This window comes from Macaca mulatta, chromosome 1, assembly GCF_049350105.2.
Source record: "Macaca mulatta isolate MMU2019108-1 chromosome 1, T2T-MMU8v2.0, whole genome shotgun sequence".
Classification (NCBI taxonomy): Eukaryota; Metazoa; Chordata; class Mammalia; order Primates; family Cercopithecidae; genus Macaca; species Macaca mulatta.
Window position 1 is genome coordinate 125,536,740 of NC_133406.1, and position 20,410 is coordinate 125,557,149.

At 39.6% G+C, this 20,410-nt stretch overlaps 1 protein-coding gene across 1 annotated transcript; it reads left to right on the forward strand.

Annotated features, from left to right (window-relative positions):
- Positions 1 to 1,185: 1,185 nt before the first annotated feature.
- Positions 1,186 to 13,163, forward strand: NRAS (NRAS proto-oncogene, GTPase). Its single transcript, XM_015148825.3, has 7 exons — positions 1,186 to 1,293; positions 1,777 to 1,904; positions 3,811 to 3,989; positions 7,907 to 8,066; positions 8,980 to 9,103; positions 9,444 to 9,482; positions 9,586 to 13,163. The coding sequence occupies exons 2-5, from the start codon at positions 1,794 to 1,796 to the stop codon at positions 9,097 to 9,099; spliced, it is 570 nt and encodes a 189-aa protein (XP_015004311.1). The 5' UTR covers positions 1,186 to 1,293; positions 1,777 to 1,793; the 3' UTR covers positions 9,100 to 9,103; positions 9,444 to 9,482; positions 9,586 to 13,163.
- The last annotated feature ends 7,247 nt before the right edge of the window (positions 13,164 to 20,410 follow it).

Sequence of the window (20,410 nt, forward strand, 5' to 3'; positions counted from 1 at the left end):
AAGGTGGCGCCTTATAGTATCAATTTTAGGAGCTTTATTTGGTGCATTTAACGCAACTGGTAATTGCAAAATCCACTTCGCCTGTGTTAAGTGAAAAATATAGACTGTTATCTTGTTGGCCCTATGAAATTCTGCACTTTTCATTATATACTCTACCTTCATTAATTACTTCTGGCAAGATGTTCTGCCTTAGCACTCAGTTGCGTTCTTTTTCTTTTTCTTCCTGTTCATTATGCTTTAATTCTGAGGACCATATGAGGGTAGAATATATTATCTTTTAAAAATTACAAAGATTTGTATAGGCAAACCATTTCTTAAAGTTGATGGCCAAATTTTAAAGTGTTATTTTTCATATCATTTATAATCTTGTCACAATCCACTTAAAGAAGTTTGGTTATATTTCAGTGAAAATTATCTTACAGAGTAGGTTTTTTTTCGTGGGTTGGGGGGTAACTTTACTACAATTAGTAAGTATGGTGCAGAATTTCATGCAAATGAGGAGTGCCAGCAGTGTGATAATTTAAACATATTTAAACAAAAACAAAAAAATGAATGCACAAACTTGCTGCTGCTTAGATCACTGCAGCTTCTAGGACCCGGTTTCTTTTACTGATTTAAAAACAAAACAAAAAAATAAAAATAAAAAAGTTGTGCCTGAAATGAATCTTGTTTTTTTAATAAGTAGCCGCCTGGTTACTGTGTCCTGTAAAATACAGACACTTGACCCTTGGTGTAGCTTCTGTTCAACTTTATATCACGGGAATGGATGGGTCTGATTTCTTGGCCCTCTTCTTGAATTGGCCATATACAGGGTCCCTGGCCAGTGGACTGAAGGCTTTGTCTAAGATGACAAGGGTCAGCTCAGGGGATGTGGGGGAGGGCGGTTTTATCTTCCCCCTTGTCGTTTGAGGTTTTGATCTCTGGGTAAAGAGGCCGTTTATCTTTGTAAACACAAAACATTTTTGCTTTCTCCAGTTTTCTGTTAATGGCGAAAGAATGGAAGCGAATAAAGTTTTACTGATTTTTGAGACACTAGCACCTAGCGCTTTCATTATTGAAACGTCCCGTGTGGGAGGGGCGGGTCTGGGTGCGGCCTGCCGCATGACTCCTGGTTCGGAGGCCCACGTGGCCGGGGCGGGGACACAGGCGCCTGGGGCGCCGACTGATTACGTAGCGGGCGGGGCCGGAAGTGCCGCTCCCTGGTGGGGGCTGTTCATGGCGGTTCCGGGGTCTCCAACAATTTTCCCTGCTGTGGTCCTGAATCTGTCCAAAGCAGAGGCAGTGGAGCTTGAGGTAAGTTTCTCGCATGCATAGTGTTTGGCTTTGGGCTGTGGAATGTTCAGGCGTTTCACTGATGCCAGAAATCGAGCAGAATCTACCAGCTGGAGACAAAGGCCTTGGGCGGGGGTCCTTCCATTTGGTGCCTACGTGGGGAGATCTTTGGAGGCAGAAGGGAGAATGGGAAGGAGTTGCGGCCTGGAGGCTTCCCGCTAGAGCTGAGGCGGCTTCGGGGAGTAATAGGAAGGGGGATTTCCATTGCTTAGGCGAGGGCGGGGCCCAAGGACTGTTGAAAAATAGCCAAGGGTGGGGGTTGCTAGAAAACTGTACTCCAGAAATGTGATGCCGATATTGGTCCGGTGTTTTTGCGTTCCCGAGTCACTTTAAGAACCAAATGGCAGGTTACGCTAGGGTTTTCATTTCCATTGATTATAGAAAGCTTTAAAGTACTTTAGCTGTGGTGCTCGCCGATTAACCCTGATTACTGGTTTCCAACAGGTTCTTGCTGGTGTGAAATGACTGAGTACAAACTGGTGGTGGTTGGAGCAGGTGGTGTTGGGAAAAGCGCACTGACAATCCAGCTAATCCAGAACCACTTTGTAGATGAATATGATCCCACCATAGAGGTGAGGCCCAGTGGTAGCCCGCTGACCTGACCCTGTCTCTCACGTGTCAGATCATCTTTACCTATATTCTTTATTAAAGGAATAAGAGGAGAGAAAGTAAAAGTTATTTTGGGTACTACATTCAGTTATGCAATAAGCTTAACGTGTTTATAGAGAACAGTTCATTTTTATTAGCTGCTGAAGTTTCTAAAACGTCCAGTTTTTAACAGTTCTGTAAACTTGCAAACTCAGTGTTGAGTTCATTCGTGAGTTTCTTCATATATGACAGCTCTATTACATGAGAAACACAGGCCATAGTAGCGAGACTGTATGGGAGATTGTTTAGTTGTGTGATATTGAGCAAATGAATCTCTCTCAACCTCATTTTCCTCATGTATTATCATAAACTTGTCCTGCCTACCACACAGGGATGTTATGGAAAGTTAATATATTTAAGTTATTTATGAATGGTAAAGTGCTATGTAATGGTACTTAGAGATTCTATTGTATTGTGAGGGTTCATGGTACAGATTGTCTTCAGTAAGTGGCATCTAAGGCTCTTTAAATAAAGGGTTTTGCCGGACGCGGTGGCTCACGCCTGTAATCCCAGCACTTTGGGAGGCGGAGGCGGGCAGATCACGATGTCAGGAGTTCAAGACCAGCCTGATCAACATGGTGAAACCCCATCTCTACTAAAAATACAAAAATTAGCTGGGTGTGGTGGCACGCACCTGTAATCTCAGCTACTCAGGAGGCTGAGGCAGGAGAATCGCTTGAACCGGAGGCAGAGGGTGCAGTGAGCCGAGATCACGCCACAGCCCTTCAGCCTGGGCGACACAGGGAGACTCCTTCTCAAAAAATAAATGAATAAATAAATAGATAAATAAACAAATGGTTTTGTAATTTTGTTCAGTTTAGAAATGCCTAACTTTAGAGATTATTTTAATCAACACCTGGCCTCCCTACCATCTGGCTACTAGTGTTTAATTGATGCAAACTAACTATAAAAAAATTGGTTGCTAACCCTTGGCAAAATCTTTATTTCCAGCTTAACAGCTTTAATATTTTACATGATATGTTTAATATTTTAATTAAATATTTTTAAATGATTTATTGAGCAATTTACATAAGTAAAATTCATAAATTTTATGTCTAGAACCCAGTGCTTTTTGCGTTTTTATATAGTCATGTAGCTACCACCCAGATAACCGCATAGAGCACTTCCAGTACTCCAGAGACTTCTCCAAGTGTGATGACATTAAAATACAAGTAAAGGGCCTGTTGCCATAAAACCAAAATGAAAGTTTTTTTTTTTTTTATATGAACTATGCCTGTCTGTCTTCCTGAGAAATTAATCATAACTATACCTTGTTTGGAACCTTTAAGAATTTGATTCAGGAATATTTCCCAAAGGTACGTTCTGTCATGAGAAAAAAAATATTTAGTGTTATAACCTTCTCTGAAACAAAAGGTATTTGTTTATTTAGTCATAAACACAAATGATGTATATAGGGCCAGGTTATAATTGGTGAAGGTATGTTTAGATTTCTTAAAGTAAAATAAACAGCACAAATAAAATAGTACAGTTCATAGCTTAGTGAAATACACTAGGTACCTAATCTGTAGCCTCCTGGCTACAGTAGAGTTGTCATTTGAGTTACTGTGTTTTTTTAATCTTTTCCAGGAACAGAGTGACCATCTTTATTTTCTGCAGGCATATAGAATTTGGTGGGTTTTCTTTTACATAGGGTGATATTGGATACTTTTTGTTTGTGATTTTATATTAGCAATTTGAGGGACAAACCAGATAGGCAGAAATGGGCTTGAATAGTTAGAGGCTTATTTGACCTTGACAATAGCATTGCATTCCCTGTGGTTTTTAATAAAAATTGAACCTCCCTCCTTCCCTTACCCTCCACACCCGCAGGATTCTTACAGAAAACAGGTGGTTATAGATGGTGAAACCTGTTTGTTGGACATACTGGATACAGCTGGACAAGAAGAGTACAGTGCCATGAGAGACCAATACATGAGGACAGGCGAAGGCTTCCTCTGTGTATTTGCCATCAATAATAGCAAGTCATTTGCGGATATTAACCTCTACAGGTACTAGGAGCATTGTTTTCTCTGAAAGGATGATCTTTGTGTTCTGAAGCTTTATAGGGAAATGAGGTTAACACACTAGGGAAGATAGAGCTTTTTAATTACAGGAAGAGTTGGTTTTAGGTTGTTTGACATTGAGAATCTAGGGTAATTACTGAAAGTTAATACTGGAATTTATTTTGCATAATATACTGTTACTATAATGTTTGATAATACATAAGTGAAGCTTGCTACTGGGAACAACTCGGAACCAGAGTTGTTGTAATTGGAGATCACAAAGGAATTTCAGAGAGGAAAACATCTCCAAGAAACATCTTTCACTATGTAATGGAAAAGATGGGCCAGGCACAGTGGCTCACACCTGGAATGTCAGTGCTCTGGGATGCCAAGGCGGGAGGATCACTTTGAGCCCAGGAGTTGGAGACCAGCTTGGGCAACAGAGCAAGACCCTTTCTCTACAAAAATAAAAATAAAAAAATTAGTCACACATGGTGGCAGCTACTCGGGAGGCAGAGGTTGGAGGATCACGTGAGCTCAGCAGGTCGAGGCATGCTCACTCCACTGCACTGCTGCACTCCAGCCTAATCAACAGAGCAAGATTCTGTCTCCATAAAAAATTAAAAATAAAAAACAAAATGATAGAAAAAAGTAAATAGGGAGTACATAAAGATGAAAACAAAGCAAAGGAACATAAAGATAGACTTTGTCCATAGAACCATAAAGTTTCAAAGCTAGATTGGACCATAAAAATTCTAGTACAATATTCTTATTTTGCAGAATCAGAAAGAGTTCAGAAGGTGGTTTGTTAGGTTTTGGAGTCAGGATTGTTATTAGTAGCAGAGCCGGGACCAAAAACCCAAAGCTCCTTTTTCTTAGCACAGTGTTCTTAAACAGAGTAATATAATGGTTAAGAATAGGAATTCTACCTGGATTGAAACCTAGCTCTATTTAAATAATAATACCTACCTCATAGAGTTGTTGTGAAGATTACAGTTTTAATAAATATGCAAATCACTCAGAATAGTGCCTGGCACACAGTAAATGCAACTTAAGTGTTCTGCCTAAAGACTTGAGTCTTGGCTTATTTCCTGTCCATGTGAAGATGTCTGCTCTCAAAAGCAGATTGGTCCAAAGCTGAATTCAAGTGTTCTTTTCCTAACCTGTTGTACTTCCCATTTTTATTGTCTAAAAGTAATAGCAGTACTTAATAAAATGCCCACACTTGGTGGCGTGCATCTAATAAATGTTTGTTGAATTTCTAGAAGTCATTTCTTTCTTACAAGAAATTTGTTCATTTTTCTGTATGCCTTACCTCAAACCAAAGAGTATTTAAAACATCTTAGGAAAATGCATATAGTAGAGCAAGATAAAATTAATGAAAAATAGGCTTAAGTGAGACCAAAAAAATAGGGTAAAGGAAATAAAACAAATTTAGGAATGAGCATATTGTGTGATTGTGCATGAAGCTCCAATGACTTTCTAAAGGTGGACTACAATTTGGTCACTGTTGTGAAAAAGAAAGTAGCCAACTGAAAGATTCAGTATCTGTATGCTGAAAGCAGTTAAGTTGCTCAGAAGAAGCAGAATTATATTGCTACTAGAAGGAAATTTTCCCATGGATCCTCAAAGAGGCTTGTTTAATGTAAAAATCACTAGTAACCTAACAGTGACATGGTCCAGGTGCTTTAGGCTGTCTTATCCCTTAATGTAGGCTACTGCCATCAAGCGTAGTTTTGCAAACAGCCAATAGAGTGTAGTTCAGATGCATGATCTTGTGGGTAATCCAGGGGTAGAGTCTAGAACAGTACTGTGCAGTATGTAGTTATTTATAGTTAATTAAGATTAAATAAAATTTAAAAATTAGTTCCTTGACCACCAAATGCTCAATAGCTACTAGTGGCTACCATGCTGAACAGTACAGATATAGACCATTTCCATCATCACATAAAGTACTGTTGGATTGTGTTGGTCAAGACAATCTAAAGCAATAGTTTTCCCAGGTGTGGTGTGTCTTACATGTCATTGAAGGGGGCGTTGTCAGGAGTTCTAGATGCTTCAGCCTCCCTTTACTAAGAGCAGTTCTTAGTTTTCTGTTGTATAGGTTGGGCTTCGAGATACAATGTTTTGTTTTAGTTTTTCTTTTTTTTTTTTTTTGAGACTGAGTTTCGCTCTTGTTGCCCAAGCTGGAGTAGAATGGTGCGATCTCGGCTCACTGCAACCTCCGCCTCCCGGGTTTGAGAGGTTCTCCTGCCTCAGCTTCCCAAGTAGCTGGAATTACAGGCGTCCACCACCATTCCCGGCTAGTTTTTTTATTTTTATTTTTAGTAGAGATGGGGTTTCACCATGTTGGCTGGACTGGTTTCAAACTCCTGACCTCAGGTGATCCACTTAACTCGGCCTCCCAGAGTGCTGGGATTACAGGTGTTAGCCACCGTGCCCAGCCTGTTTTAGTTTTTTTGAGGAGGAGTCTACCTCTGTTGCCCAAGCCGGAGTGCGGTGACATGACACTCTCAGGGCTCAACCTCTCAGGGATCTAGGGATCCTCCCACCTCAGCTTCCCGAATAGCTGGAACCACAGGCACATGTGCCACCATGCCCAGCTAATTTTTGTATTTTTTGTAGAAGCAAGGTTTCACCAGGTTACCCAGGCTGGTCTCAGACTCCTAGGTCAAGTGGTCCTCCCACCTCAATCTCCCAGAGTGCTAAGACTATAGGTGGGAGTCACCATGCCCAGCTTCATCTATAATTTGTTTGAAGAAAATGTTTGAGCACCACCCATCTTCAAAAGTGATAGATTGCCTTCCATTAAATACTGTCACGCCAGTTATTAGCAGCAGTGAGCTTCACTTTTTATACTTTAGACCTTAATCTAAGGAGTGATTTCTAGTTGCCAATTAAATCCAGAGCCAAGTTCTTTGGAGAATCCAGGAGCCTAACTAGGGCATCTGTCAGGATAAAATACCCATCCACTTCCAGTAGAAGGTGAGCTTGTACTTATGGCTTCCTGATGGCTGTTGCATCAAGTCTAAAGCAGTCTCCTTCATATACAACGTCTTCTCTAAGTGGTAGAAGAAAGCAAAAATACTAGAAGTTAATAGGGCTACATAAAATTTGCTAATTTCTTTTTTGCCCTAGCCATTTATTCCTTCCTGAAATCTTGTCTTTCTTTCTCTTGCTCTTTCTCTCTCTCTCTCTCTTTCCTTTTCCTTTTTTTTTTTTCTTTTCTTTCTTCCCTTTCTTTTCTTTCTTTTTTCCTGCTGCCCAGGCTGGAGTGCAGTGGAACAATTATGGCTCACTGCAGCCTCGACCTTTCTGGGCCCAGGTGATCCTCCCACCTCAGTCTCCCAATTAGCTGGGACTACAGGCATGAGCCACCACACCCAGCTATAATATGTGTGTGTGTGTGTGTGTGTGTGTGTGTGTGTGTGTGTGTGTGTGTGTGTATACTTTTTTTTTTTTTTTTTTTGACGGGTGGGGATGGAGTCTCACTCTGTCACCCAGGCTAGAGTGTAGTGGCGTGATCGTGGCTCGCTGCAATCTTCGCCTCCCGGGTTCAAGCGAGTCTCCTGCCTCAGCTTCCCGAGTAGCTGGGACTACAGGTGCCTGCCACCACACCTGGCTAATTTTTGTATTTTTAGTAGAGATGGGGTTTCACTCTAGTGGCCAGACCCTGACCTTGTGATCCGCCCACCTCAGCCAAAGTGCTGGGATTACAGGTGTGAGCCACTGCACCTGGCCCAATTTTTATATTTTTTGTAGAGACCGGGTTTTGCCATGTTGCCCAGGCTAATCTCAGAACTCCTGGGTTCTAGCAATCTGCCCTCCTCAGCCTCCCAAAGTGCTGAGATTACAGGCATGAGCCACTGCACCCAGCCTAATCTTGTTTTTCTTATTTTCTGATAATATATTCCCGTTTTTAGGGAGCAGATTAAGCGAGTAAAAGACTCAGATGATGTACCTATGGTGCTAGTGGGAAACAAGTGTGATTTGCCAACAAGGACAGTTGATACAAAACAAGCCCACGAACTGGCCAAGAGTTACGGGATTCCATTCATTGAAACCTCAGCCAAGACCAGACAGGTATGGTACAGCTTTCAGCATTTGTGCAACAGTTTGCTCTAGGCGAGAGAACATCAGTTGATTAACTCTGGTAGAGATGTGATCCATGTTCATATTCTTTGTTATGCATTTTTTTTCTTTTCTTCTTTTTTAGGCACAGTCTCACTCTGTCTTCTAAGCTGGAGTGCAGTGGTGCAATTTCAGCTCACTGCAGCCTCCGTCTCTTGGATTCAAGTGATTCTCCTGCCTCAGCCTCCCAAGTAGCTGGGACTACGGGCGCATCATCATGCCTGGCTAATTTTTGTGCTTTTAGTAGAGATGGGGTTTTACCATGTTGCCCAGGCTGGTCTCGAACTCCTGGCCTCAAGTGATCCTCCCACCTGGACCTCCCAAAGTGCTGGGATTACAGGCGTGAGCCACCACGCCCGGCCTGTTGTTAGGCATTTTTAATAGTGTTCTTTTTTTTATCGCTTGTTTAAACCCAAAATGAATGTATTAATAGTCTATTATGGCATGTTAACTCCTGCATTAACATCCACAAATATTTCTTCTGAAGACCCTTGACTAAAAATATTTATAAACATTAGTTATTTCTCTGTCAAAACCAGCCCCTGTTTAGGGCTTAAGTCTCCTGAATGGAGTCTTTAGTTTAATGTAGTTTTGTTCTGTATGTCTCACATTACCCTTTTCCTTGGCCTGAATGTTTATTTGGCAAAATGTGCCATTTTTCTATCAGCCTGTTCATGTGATTCAATAGGAATGTGAAATTTAGTGTTCTCTTCCTTAAATCACCATATTTTATTTTATCAGCTATTCATTATGTAATTGGAATCTTATGTCCACATAAAGAGATACAAGTGCAAGAGAGCTTACAATTTGGATTGTGTCCGTTGAGTTAGCTCTCTCATTTTTTTTTCATTTTTTCCTTTTATAGGGTGTTGAAGATGCTTTTTACACACTGGTAAGAGAAATACGCCAGTACCGAATGAAAAAACTCAACAGCAGTGATGATGGGACTCAGGGTTGTATGGGATTACCATGTGTGGTGATGTAACAAGGTAAGCATATGGTTTCTTGGCATAATTATAAATCTTAGTATTTAGTATTGGTCAATTTTTGGAGGAGTGTTAGTGTTATCGTCTATATGTTATTTGAGCTTCTGCCTATTCTTTTCTGCATATTTTCCATATGGCATCCTTTCTGAAAGTACTGAGGTCTAAAGTATTTAAAACATTTGATTATTCTACAGGTATCTTTATATTTTTGCTAACATTAGAAATTATAAGACATTATTTATGAAATGTAGGCATACCCTATTCCTGGCAATGACCAGGAATTTGAAGGATCACTACTTTGAAACTAGATAATAATGACATGGTTTGTGTTCTTTGTTTACAGATACTTTTAAAGTTCTATCAGAAAAGAGCCACTTTCAAGGTAGGACAAGTTTGGAAATGTATTCTCATTCCTGTTAATTTCGTATACTTGTTTTTCTTATACTCTGAATGTGTCACTTACACAAATTCTGTTTTTATTTCAGCTGCACTGACACCCTGGTCCTGACTTCCCTGGAGGAGAAGTATTCCTGTTGCTATCTTCAGTCTCACAGAGAAGCTCCTGCTACTTCCCCAGCTCTCAGTAGTTTAGTACAGTACTCTCTATTTGAGAAGTTCTCAGAATAACTACCTCCTCACTTGGCTGTCTGACCAGAGAAATGCACCTCTTGTTACTCCCTGTTATTTTTCTGCCCTGGGTTCTTCCACAGCACAAACACACCTCTGCCACCCCAGGTTTTTCATCTGAAAAGCAGTTCATGTCTGAAACAGAGAACCAAACCGCAAACGTGAAATTCTGTTGGAAACAGTGTCTTGAGCTCTAAAGTAGCAACTGCTGGTGATTTTTTTTTTCTTTTTACTGTTGAACTTAGAACTATGCTAATTTTTGGAGAAATGTCATAAATTACTGTTTTGCCAAGAATATAGTTATTGCTGTTTGGTTTGTTTATAATGTTTTCGGCTGTATTCTCTAAACTGGCATCTGCTCTAGATTCATAAATACAAAAATGAATACTGAATTTTGAGTCTATCCTAGTCTTCACTACTTTGACGTAATTAAATCCAACTTTCACAGTGAAGTGCCTTTTTCCTAGAAGTGGTTTGTAGACTTCCTTTATAATATTTCAATGGAATAGATGTCTCAAAAATCCTTATGCATGAAATGAATGTCTGAGATACTTCTGTGACTTATCAACCATTGAGGGAAAGCTATATCTATTTGAGAGCAGATGCCATTTTGTACATGTATGAAATTGGTTTTCCAGAGGCCTGTTTTGGGGCTTTCCCAGGAGAAAGATGAAACTGAAAGCATATGAGTAATTTCACTTAATTTTTACCTAATCTCCACTTTTTTCATAGGTTACTACCTATACAATGTATGTAATTCGTTTCCTCTAGCTTACTGATAAACCTGCTATTCAATGAACTTCCATTTGTATTCAAATTTGGGTCATACCAGAAAGCTCTACATTTGCAGGTGTTCAAATATTGTAAAACTTTGGTGCATTGTTATTTAATAGCTGTGATCAGTGATTTTCAAACCTCAAATATAGTATATTAACAAATTACATTTTCACTGTATATCATGGTATCTTAATGATGTATATAATTGCCCCCAATCCCCTTCTTACCCCATCTTCTACAGCTTCCCCCACAGCAGGAGGGGCTTGATTATTTCAGTTGAGTAAAGCATGGTGCTAATGGACCAGGGTCACAGTTTCAAAACTTGAACAATCCAGTTAGCATCACAGAGAAAGAAATTCTTCTACATTTGCTCATTGCACCATTAACTCCAACTAGTACTTTTGCTGGGTGCCTGTAGTTAGCCCTGCAAGGAAAGAAGAGATCAGTTAGCACAAACCCTTTACCATGACTGGAAAACTCGGTATCATGTATTTAAACCTTTTTTTTTCTTTTAACCATGTAGAAACTCTAAAGCCAATATTCTCATTTGAGAATGAGGATGTCTCAGCTGAAAAATGTTTTAAATTTTCTTTACTCATAATGTTCTTTGAAGGGTTTAAAACAAGATGTTGATTAAGCTGATGAGTTTGCTCAAAACAGGAAGTTGAAATTGTTGAGACAGGAATGGAAAATATAATTAATTGATAGTTATAAGGATTTGGAGGCTTGGCATTTTCATTTGCAGATAATACCCTGGTAATTCTCATGAAAAACAGACTTGGATAACTTTTGATAAAAGACTAATTCCAAAATGGCCACTTTGTTCCTGTCTTTAATATCTAAATACTTACTGAGGTCCTACATCTTCTATATTAGGAATTTTCATTTATTAAGCAAATGTCATATTACCTTGAAATTCAGAAAAGAAGAAACATATACTGTGCCCAGAGTATAATGAACCTGGAGAGTTGTGCTCCTTACTGCTAATTCTGGGAGCTTTCACAGTACTATCATCATTTGTAAACAGAAATTCTGCTTTTCTGTTTCTGCTCCTTCTGGAGCGGTGTTACTCTGTAATTTTCCTGAGGCTTATCACCTCAGTCATTTTTTTTTTTTTTTTTTTTTTTTTTTAGTGTCTGTGACTGGCAGTGTGATTCTTTTCCTTAAAAATCTATTAAATTTGATGTCAAATTAGGGAGAAAGATACTCATCTTGGGCTCCTGTGCCGATAGCCCTTGTATGTATATACTTACAGTTTTCTCAAGTATGTTCTAAGCACAGAAGTTTCTAAATGGGGCCAAAATTCAGACTTGAGTATGTTCTTTGAATAGCTTCTTAAGAAGTTACAATTAGCCGGGTATGGTAGCCCATGCCTGTAGTCCCAGCTACTTGAGAGGCTGAGGCAGGAGAATCACTTGAACCCAGGAGGTGGAGGTTACAGTGAGCGGAGATCATGCCACCCCAGCCTGGGTGACAGAGTGAGACTTGTCTCCAAAAAAAAAAAAAGTTACACCTAGGTGTGAATTTTGGCACAAAGGAGTGACAAACTATAGTTAAAAGCTGAATAACTTCAGTGTGATGTAAAACGTGGTTTTTAGGCTATGTTTGTGATTGCTGAAAATAATTCTAGTTTACCTCAAAATCCTTCTCTTTCCCCAGATTTAAGTGCCTGGCCAGCTGTCATAAGTTACATATTCCTTTTGGTTTTTTTAAAGGTTACATGTTCAAGAGTGTGAAAATAAGATGTTCTGTCTAAAGGCTACCATGCCTGGTCTGTAAATGAACCTGTTAGATGCTGTGTTTGCTCCAACAGCTTACTATAGAACGTTACTTAATACAATATCATACTTACTACAATTTTCACTATAGGAGTGTAATAGGTAAAGTTAATCTCTATTTTAGTGGGCCCATGTTTAGTCTTTCACCATCCTTTAAACTGCTGTGAATTTTTTTGTCATGACTTGAAAGCAAGGATAGAGAAACACTTTAGACATATCTGGAGTTTTTTCCCATTCCAGAACTTGTGAGCATAATCACATTTGCTTTATATTTATAGTCATGAACTCCTAAGCTGGCAGCTACAACCAAGAACCAAAAAATGGTGCATTCTGCTTCTTGTAATTCATCTCTGCTAATAAATTATAAGAAGCAAGGAAAATTAGGGAAAATATTTTATTTGGATGGTTTCTATAAACAAGGGACTATAATTCTTGTACATTATTTTTCATCTTTGCTGTTTCTTTGAGCAGTCTAATGTGCCACACAATTATCTAAGGTATTTGTTTTCTATAAGAATTGTTTTAAAAGTATTCTTGTTACCAGAGTAGTTGTATTATATTTCAAAATGTAAGATGATTTTTAAAAGCCTGAGTACTGACCTAAGATGGAATTGTATGATGAACTCTACTCTGGAGGGAGGGGAGGGTGTCCGTGGAAGTTGTAAGACTTCTATTTTTTTGTGCCATCAAATATAGGTAAAAATAATTGTGCAATTCTGCTGTTTAAACAGGAACTATTGGCCTCCTTGGCCCTAAATGGAAGGGCTGATATTTTAAGTTGATTATTTTATTGTAAATTAATCCAACCTAATTCTTTTTAATTTGGTTGAATGTTTTTCTTGTTAAATGATGTTTAAAAAATAAAAACTGGAAGTTCTTGGCTTAGTCGTAATTCTTATATTCACTAAAGCGCTAATACTAATTTCAAACTTTTGGATATGACATTTGGAAGTGTTGGAATATCTGAGTTCCTTGTTTCATCATAATATAAAATATATCAAAGCCTGCTTTAAAGTATTACCCTGCGGATGATTCATAGCTATTTGTCAGATTTGCATACATTAAGATGCCATTGGAGCTCTTTTGTCTCGTTTTTGCATTACTGCACAATCTAGCAATCTTGGTATAGGTGGAGGAGCATTGATGCTAGGGGCTGGAGAACTTGAGGCCCAATATAATTTTACTACGCTGGCCCAGTTTCTTCACTTACAAAATTGGAGAGTTGAACTAGGATATATCAGATTTCTCAACCTTAAGGAGATTTTAAAAAGAATAATATCAAATCTAGGCATTTTCAACTAACATTGGAATACTGTAATTTTGGAGACCTTGGTTTACTCTATGAAAGTCTTATCACAATTTTTCTTCTTCACTTTTTTTTCTTAAAAAGGAGGCAGGGAAGGTAGGTCATTAACATGTGGCTGAAGCAAGCTTGGGAAAACCAATTTTAAATGACAGTATTTTTTCTAGCTAGGACAACTAGAAAGAGTATAAATAATTGTAAAATGTATATGAAAAAGAAAGAATTATGGACTTTGTATCTTTCAAACTATCACATCATATAGAGGCCTAGGTGATAGTTTGAGAGAGAAACAGTCCACAATTCTGTTTCTTTTTCATACACATTTTACAAAATTTTGTTCCAATATTTGACCCTCTAATAACAGAAAAGAGGAAAGGATGTTTTCTGGTGAGAACTACGGAAATAATGAGAAGGTACCTAAAGAAACTTACTTATTTGGAATATGAGGGAACGTCCTGTGCATCTCTGTGCTATTAAGGTTTCTGTTCTCATAAGCAATACTTAAGGTCACTGAAAGGCCAACATAGTTGCATGAGTTATTTGATATCCATAAATACATGAGAAGAGGCCAAGAGGCCTTGCTAGTGATCATTTTGCAAAACTGAGCATGTCCAGCTCCATGAGAGCATAGAGAGAATCAATGTCCAGTTTCCAAGTGGGAAGGGTATGCTTTGTAATACTTTTAAAAGTAACTGGGCGGTGAAATGTGACCCTTTACCTTAATAAAAGAAAGCTGGAACTTCAGGAACATACAAAATGGAGATAAACATTCTTTCCAGTTGCAAAAGAAATATAAGAGGGTTCAGATTCATGAACCAAGAGTTGAGTTGACCATTCTTATTTGCAGTTGTATTCTACCACATGATTTACTTCACACTTGCACCAAAATAGTCTATTATAAACTATTGATGTTGGTGGGGAGCAGGGGTGGGAATGGGGAATGGAGGGGAGGAATGAACTTAGTCTCTTACCTAGTATAAATTCAGATTACCATCAACTTGTAGAAGCCATATGAAGTAAAAATGGGTAGCACCTGCAATATTGGGTCTTAGAGTTGTATTAAATGTTTCTAAAGATAGAGGCAGCTACATGCCTGATAGGGGAGGATGTGGTTGTAGCTAGCAGTTGCCTACTAGCAGGCTCTTTTATTTGCAGCAGCCTGAAATACCCAGGTTAGGAAAGGCAATCTTCCCAAATGGATGCTGTGGACATGATACAATTGGCGCTATCGATACTTTCTGTAGGAGCTTGAAATGTGTGGATTATAATTCAGTCTGAAAGAAAACTTGCACATTATTTGAAAACATTTTCTTGTAAATCAATTCACATTTACAACTGAGACCCAACATTCCTGATAGGAACATTTTTGTAAATCAATGGTATAAAGTGTAAAGACATGTTGAAAGTTAGATCAAGAGATCTTTTAAGTGTATGCTTGTTTTGCCTGTGAAGCTGAGGAGTTTGACATTTACTATTAAAGTCCAAAATGAAACTAGCATGGCAAATGAAGTGATCCTCCCACCTTGGCCTCTGAAAGTGCTGAGATTCCAAGTGTGAGCCACCATGCCCAGCCTCAAACTAAATCTTGAATGAAAGCCTGAAATGAAAGAGATGAACGTGGAATTAATCTGGTGTGAAACTTGTTGGGAACTCCCACTTCTTCCCAACTGGTTCTTCACCCTACCTCCTCCTCCTTCCTTGAAGTTGGGGGACAAGGGAGGAGGAACAGAACCACAGCCATTCAGTCTCTCCTAAAAGTCTCCTTTATACTCCAAGGACTGAGCAGCATGGCTTAAAAACTACTAGTGACTGCGCATGGTGGCTCACGCTGTAATCCCAGCACTTTGGGAGGCCAAGGTGGGAGGATCACTTGAGGCCACATTTGAGGCCACACTTGAGGCCAGGAATTCAAGACCAGCCTGGGCAACATAGCAAGACCCTGTCTCTACAATGTTTTAAAACTTAGCTAGCCCTGCACCTGTTGTAGTCCTAGCTATTCAGGAAACTGAGGCAGGAGGATCACTTGAGCCCAGGAGTTTGAGGCTGCAGTAAGCTATAATGGCACCACTGCATTCCAGTTTGGCCCACAGAGTGAGACCCTGTCTCTAGTGGGGGGAAGAAAAGATTTAGTTTAAAAAAAAGATTTCATAAGTAAAAGTATAAAAACCACTTGACTTCACCAATCTACTTCTACGACTATCTATCAAAGTGGGAATCACTAGATCACAACCTCAAGTCTAGTCCAGATCCCAATATTCTATAGACACAATCATGTTCATTGCACTCTACATAATAGTGAGATGGTGTATAACATAGTGCTTAAGAGACCCCACTCTGGAGCCAGAATGCCCTTCTTGAATGCCTTACCTTGCCTTGAATGCCCCTTCTACCACTTATTAGTTGTCTGACCTTGAGCAAGTCAACCTCTCCATACCTGAAGTTTTTCAACTGTAACATGGAAGAAATAATAGTTCTTCAAAAGACTATTGTGAAAATTAGATAAGTTAATATATAGTAAAAACAACATCAACAAGAAACAATAAGTTAGAACACTATCTAGCACTGTTTTTATTGCAGGGACCCCATAGTATGCCTCCCTCTCTCCTCTAACAGAACATAATACACTGCTGAAGTACAGCTTGTTTTGTTTAAAGCAAATTGCTGAATTTCAGTTCCATTCCAGAGACAGGAAATAAAGTCAGTTTGTCTCACGGAAAAGGATGTGTCTTAAAAATTTGACTTCTTTATTTTTAGGCATGTAGGGGAAATTACTACTGACGGGAAAATGAGACTGAATGTAGTAAAGTACCATAAAATGCCTCATCATTCCACAGGTTTGGTTATGCTCCAAACCAAAACGCATTCCTTAAGTATAAAGGAATTGTTATACACCTCTAACAGGATGACAAAATCTATGGTTGCTGCTGGCAACTATGTTCCAGTTCTATTCCTAAACTGGAAGTTGTAATGAACTCAGAACTGCTCCCACTGAAGCAATGTAACAAAAAAAAATGGAGCTGGCAGTTTACCGACAGTCACCCTCAGCCCCACAGAACCCTTTGGTATGCTGTCTTCTCAACCACAACTTACTGTGGTCATTGAGGCATTGAAGGATGTGGGGTGATGAACAAGTTGGAAAGAGGTGGGAGCCCCAGCAAGTTTCACAGCAGGGAGGGAGACCTGCTATAGCAGAATGGAGGTAAGGGCTTTCTGGACAATAAGGAGCCAAGCACAGCAATCTGTGTACACTTCATTCCTGTACAAAGTCATCTGCTTCCCGCAGATCCTCAGGTATCTCCAACTCAATGAACTACAAGAAATCTCTTATTTAAAAAGTACCTTTGTAAAGTTGATATTTGGATCTTAGAATGATTTCCCCTAAAATAATGTTGTAAACAATGGTTAAGTCCCTAGGTTAGCTCCAACTGATGTGGTCCATCACATAGCTGAAATATCTGCACACCAATCATTTCAAAAGACATACAAAATAGATGGGGGGCTAGGGGAGGGAAAACATTAGAAGAACTACCTACTGTAGGTGACAGGTTGATGGGTGCAGCAAACCACCATGGCATGTGTATACCTATGTAACAAAACTGCACGTTCTGCACATGTATCCCAGAACTTGAAGTATAATTTTTAAAAAAGACATAGAAAACAATATTTTCGCTGAAAACTAAAACAAAAATAGAATTAAATGAGCCTAGTTTATCTTATATGCTTATGCCTGAAGAAACGCGTGCTTAATTAGAGAAAAAGAATGAGTAGATAGATTTTTCCCATTAGAGGGAATTTCTGGGCGTTTTTCTTGAAGGTTGCAAACGATGATACAACTGAGATTTTTATTTTTGTTTTGCTTTAAATTCAGAGTTTGTTTCCTGGTGATAGAAATAATACTTGTTCATGGTAGAAAATGTACATAAGCCAAAAGAATGGGGTAAAAATCATCATCATCACACTACCCAGAAAGAATAAGAGTGTAAACTACTCAAGCTGCTTTCAATGCTTAGAGTGATATGTAAATTAATACTTTTCTTTTTTTACAAAGACAAGATTATACCATATATACATTGTTGTAATATTATTTTCACTAATAACATTTTGTGAATGTTTTTCATGTTAATATGTATTCATCTACATCATTTTTTCAATGTGTGGCATTTTACTTTACGGTTATACCATGCTTTATTAAATCTTTTATTGTAGACATGTGGGTTTTTCCTGCCTTTTGACTATCATAAAGGTTTAGCTACAATAAACATTCTTGAACTACATTTTTGATTACTTACATGAAAATTTTCTTAAGAAAGTCATAAAAATAAAGGCACGGTGGATCACGCCTGTAATCCTAGCACTGTGGGAAGCCAAGCCAGGCAGATCGCTCGAGGTCAGGAGTTACAGACAAGCCTGGACAACATGGTGAAACCCTGTCTGTACTAAAAATACAAAAATTAGGTGTGGTGGCGTGCACCTGTAATTCCAGCTACTCGGGAGGCTGAGGCAGGAAAAATCGCTTGAACCCAGGAGATGGAGGTTGCAGTGAGCCAAGAGCACCCCACTGCACTCCAGACGAAGTGACAGAGCAGGACTCCATCTCAAAAAAAAAAGAGTCACTGAATGTTTCTGAACTGAGAATATAATGATCAAGTGGTTTTTCAGAAGATTTAACCTGGTGGTATTATACAATATGGATTGGAGGCAAGGGAGATAATTAGGAATCTATTGCAATTATCCAACTTTGAGGTAACTAATGACTTATTGGGTAGAATTACATTGGCTTCTAATAACCAAAAAAAACTGACTAATCAGTGACTAAAACAAATTTATTTTTCTTTTCTTTTCTTTTTCTTTTTCTTTTTTGAGACAGAGTCTCGCTCTGTCACCAGGCTGGAGTGCAGTGGTGTGATCTCAGCTCATTGCAACCTCCGCCTCCCGAGTTAAAGCAATTCTCCTGCCTGAGCCTCCCGAGTAGCTGGGACTACAGGCCGCCACACCCAGCTAATTTTTGTATTTTTAGTAGAGACGGGGTTTCACCGTGTTGATCAGGATGGTCTCGATCTCTTGACCTCGTGATCTGCCTGCTTCGGCCTCCCAAAGTGCTGGGATTACAGGCATGAGCCACAGTGCCCGGCCATTTTTCTTATGTATCAGGAAGTCTGACCGGGCATGGTGTTGCATGCTTGCAGTTCCAGCTACTCAGGAGGCTCAGGCAGGAGGATCGCTTGAGTCCAGGAGTCCTGGGCTATAGTAATCTATGCTGATCAAGTGTCCATACTAATTTCTGCATCAATAGGGTGACCTCCCAGGAGTTAGGGACCACCAAGTTGCCTAAGGAGTGAACCAGCCCAGGTCTGAAACAGAGCAGGTCAAAACTCCTGTGCTGATGAGTAGTAGGATCACTCCTGTGAATACCACTACACTCTGGCCTGAGCAACATAGTGAGACCCTGTCTGTTAAGAAAACATTCTTTAATTAAACAAGAATTCTAAATATGGGAAGTCCTGGACTAATATGGTGGCTTTAGGATGGCATCAGGGACCCTAATTCTTTGTTTCTGTTCGGATACTCTTTATGTGGCTCTTGTCCTGCTCACCATTTGTGTTAAAACAATGGTTGGTTTGGAGCCCCCTATCCACATATTTCCTTTTTCAGGCAGGAAGAAGAAGAAGGGCAAAAGGCAAACATATGCCAGCTGAGCTGGTCCCTTTTAAAAGAATTTTTGGAGACATCCCACCCAGCAATTCTGCTTACATCACGTTGGCCAGGCTGTGTCAAATGGCCACTTCTAGCCACAAAGGAATCTAGCAAATGTTGTTTTTTGGCTGAGCACATTAATGCTCAAATCACATTTTTTTGTTTGTAAGAAAGGTAGGGAAAATGACCTTTGGGTAGGCAACAAGGGTATTTACACAAGTGGAATGAGAAAATTGGAGGGTAACTTATATAAAGATAGGAATTACTGAAGGAGAAGCAGGTTCATGGAGGAAGATGCTTAGTTTGGATATATCAATTTGTGGATACTGTTGGGAAATCCAGTTGAAAATGTAACAAAAAGGAGTTGGAAAGAAATGAGCAAATATTTTGGTTCAGTAACACCTTTGTAATGTGTTCCAATATTGTTGATTGAGAGGTTGGCCATAAGGCTAAACACTAAAATATTATCAAGTTTTGCCAACAAAAAGGCTTGTCCCAATTTTCAAAAAGAAATAGTTAATAGTAAAAAGATCCTTTGGTTTATACCCATAATTCTGCTGCTCATCTGAAATGCCAAGCTGGTCTTCAATGTAAGCTGTTGTAATTTAAAATTTCTGCTGAGTCCAGCAGCGTACTTTCTTTACCTAGAAGTAACCATCAAATATTTAGGCATAACTGGCCGGGCGCGGTGGCTCACGCCTGTAATCCCAGCACTTTGGGAGGCTGAGGCGGGCGGATCACGAGGTCAGGAGATCGAGACTATCCTGGCTAACACGGTGAAACCCTGTTTCTACTAAAAATACAAAAAACTAGCCGGGCGTGGTGGCGGGCGCCTGTAGTCCCACCTACTCAGGAGGCTGAGGCAGGAGAATGGCGTGAACCCCGGAGGCGGAGCTTGCAGTGAGCCGAGATGGCGCCACTGCACTTCAGCCTGGGCGACAGAGCGAGACTCTGTCTCGGGGGGTGGGGGGGGGGGGGAAGACTGTGTGTTATTGTGGAAAGAGCGTGAAATTTGGGTCCAGAGATCCTTGGTTTTGCCATTTAGGATGAACAGAATGACTTTGAGCAAGATACCAGTCAGAGCCCCAGTTTTCTTATTTGGGAAACAGAGATAAAGTATTACTTGCCTTA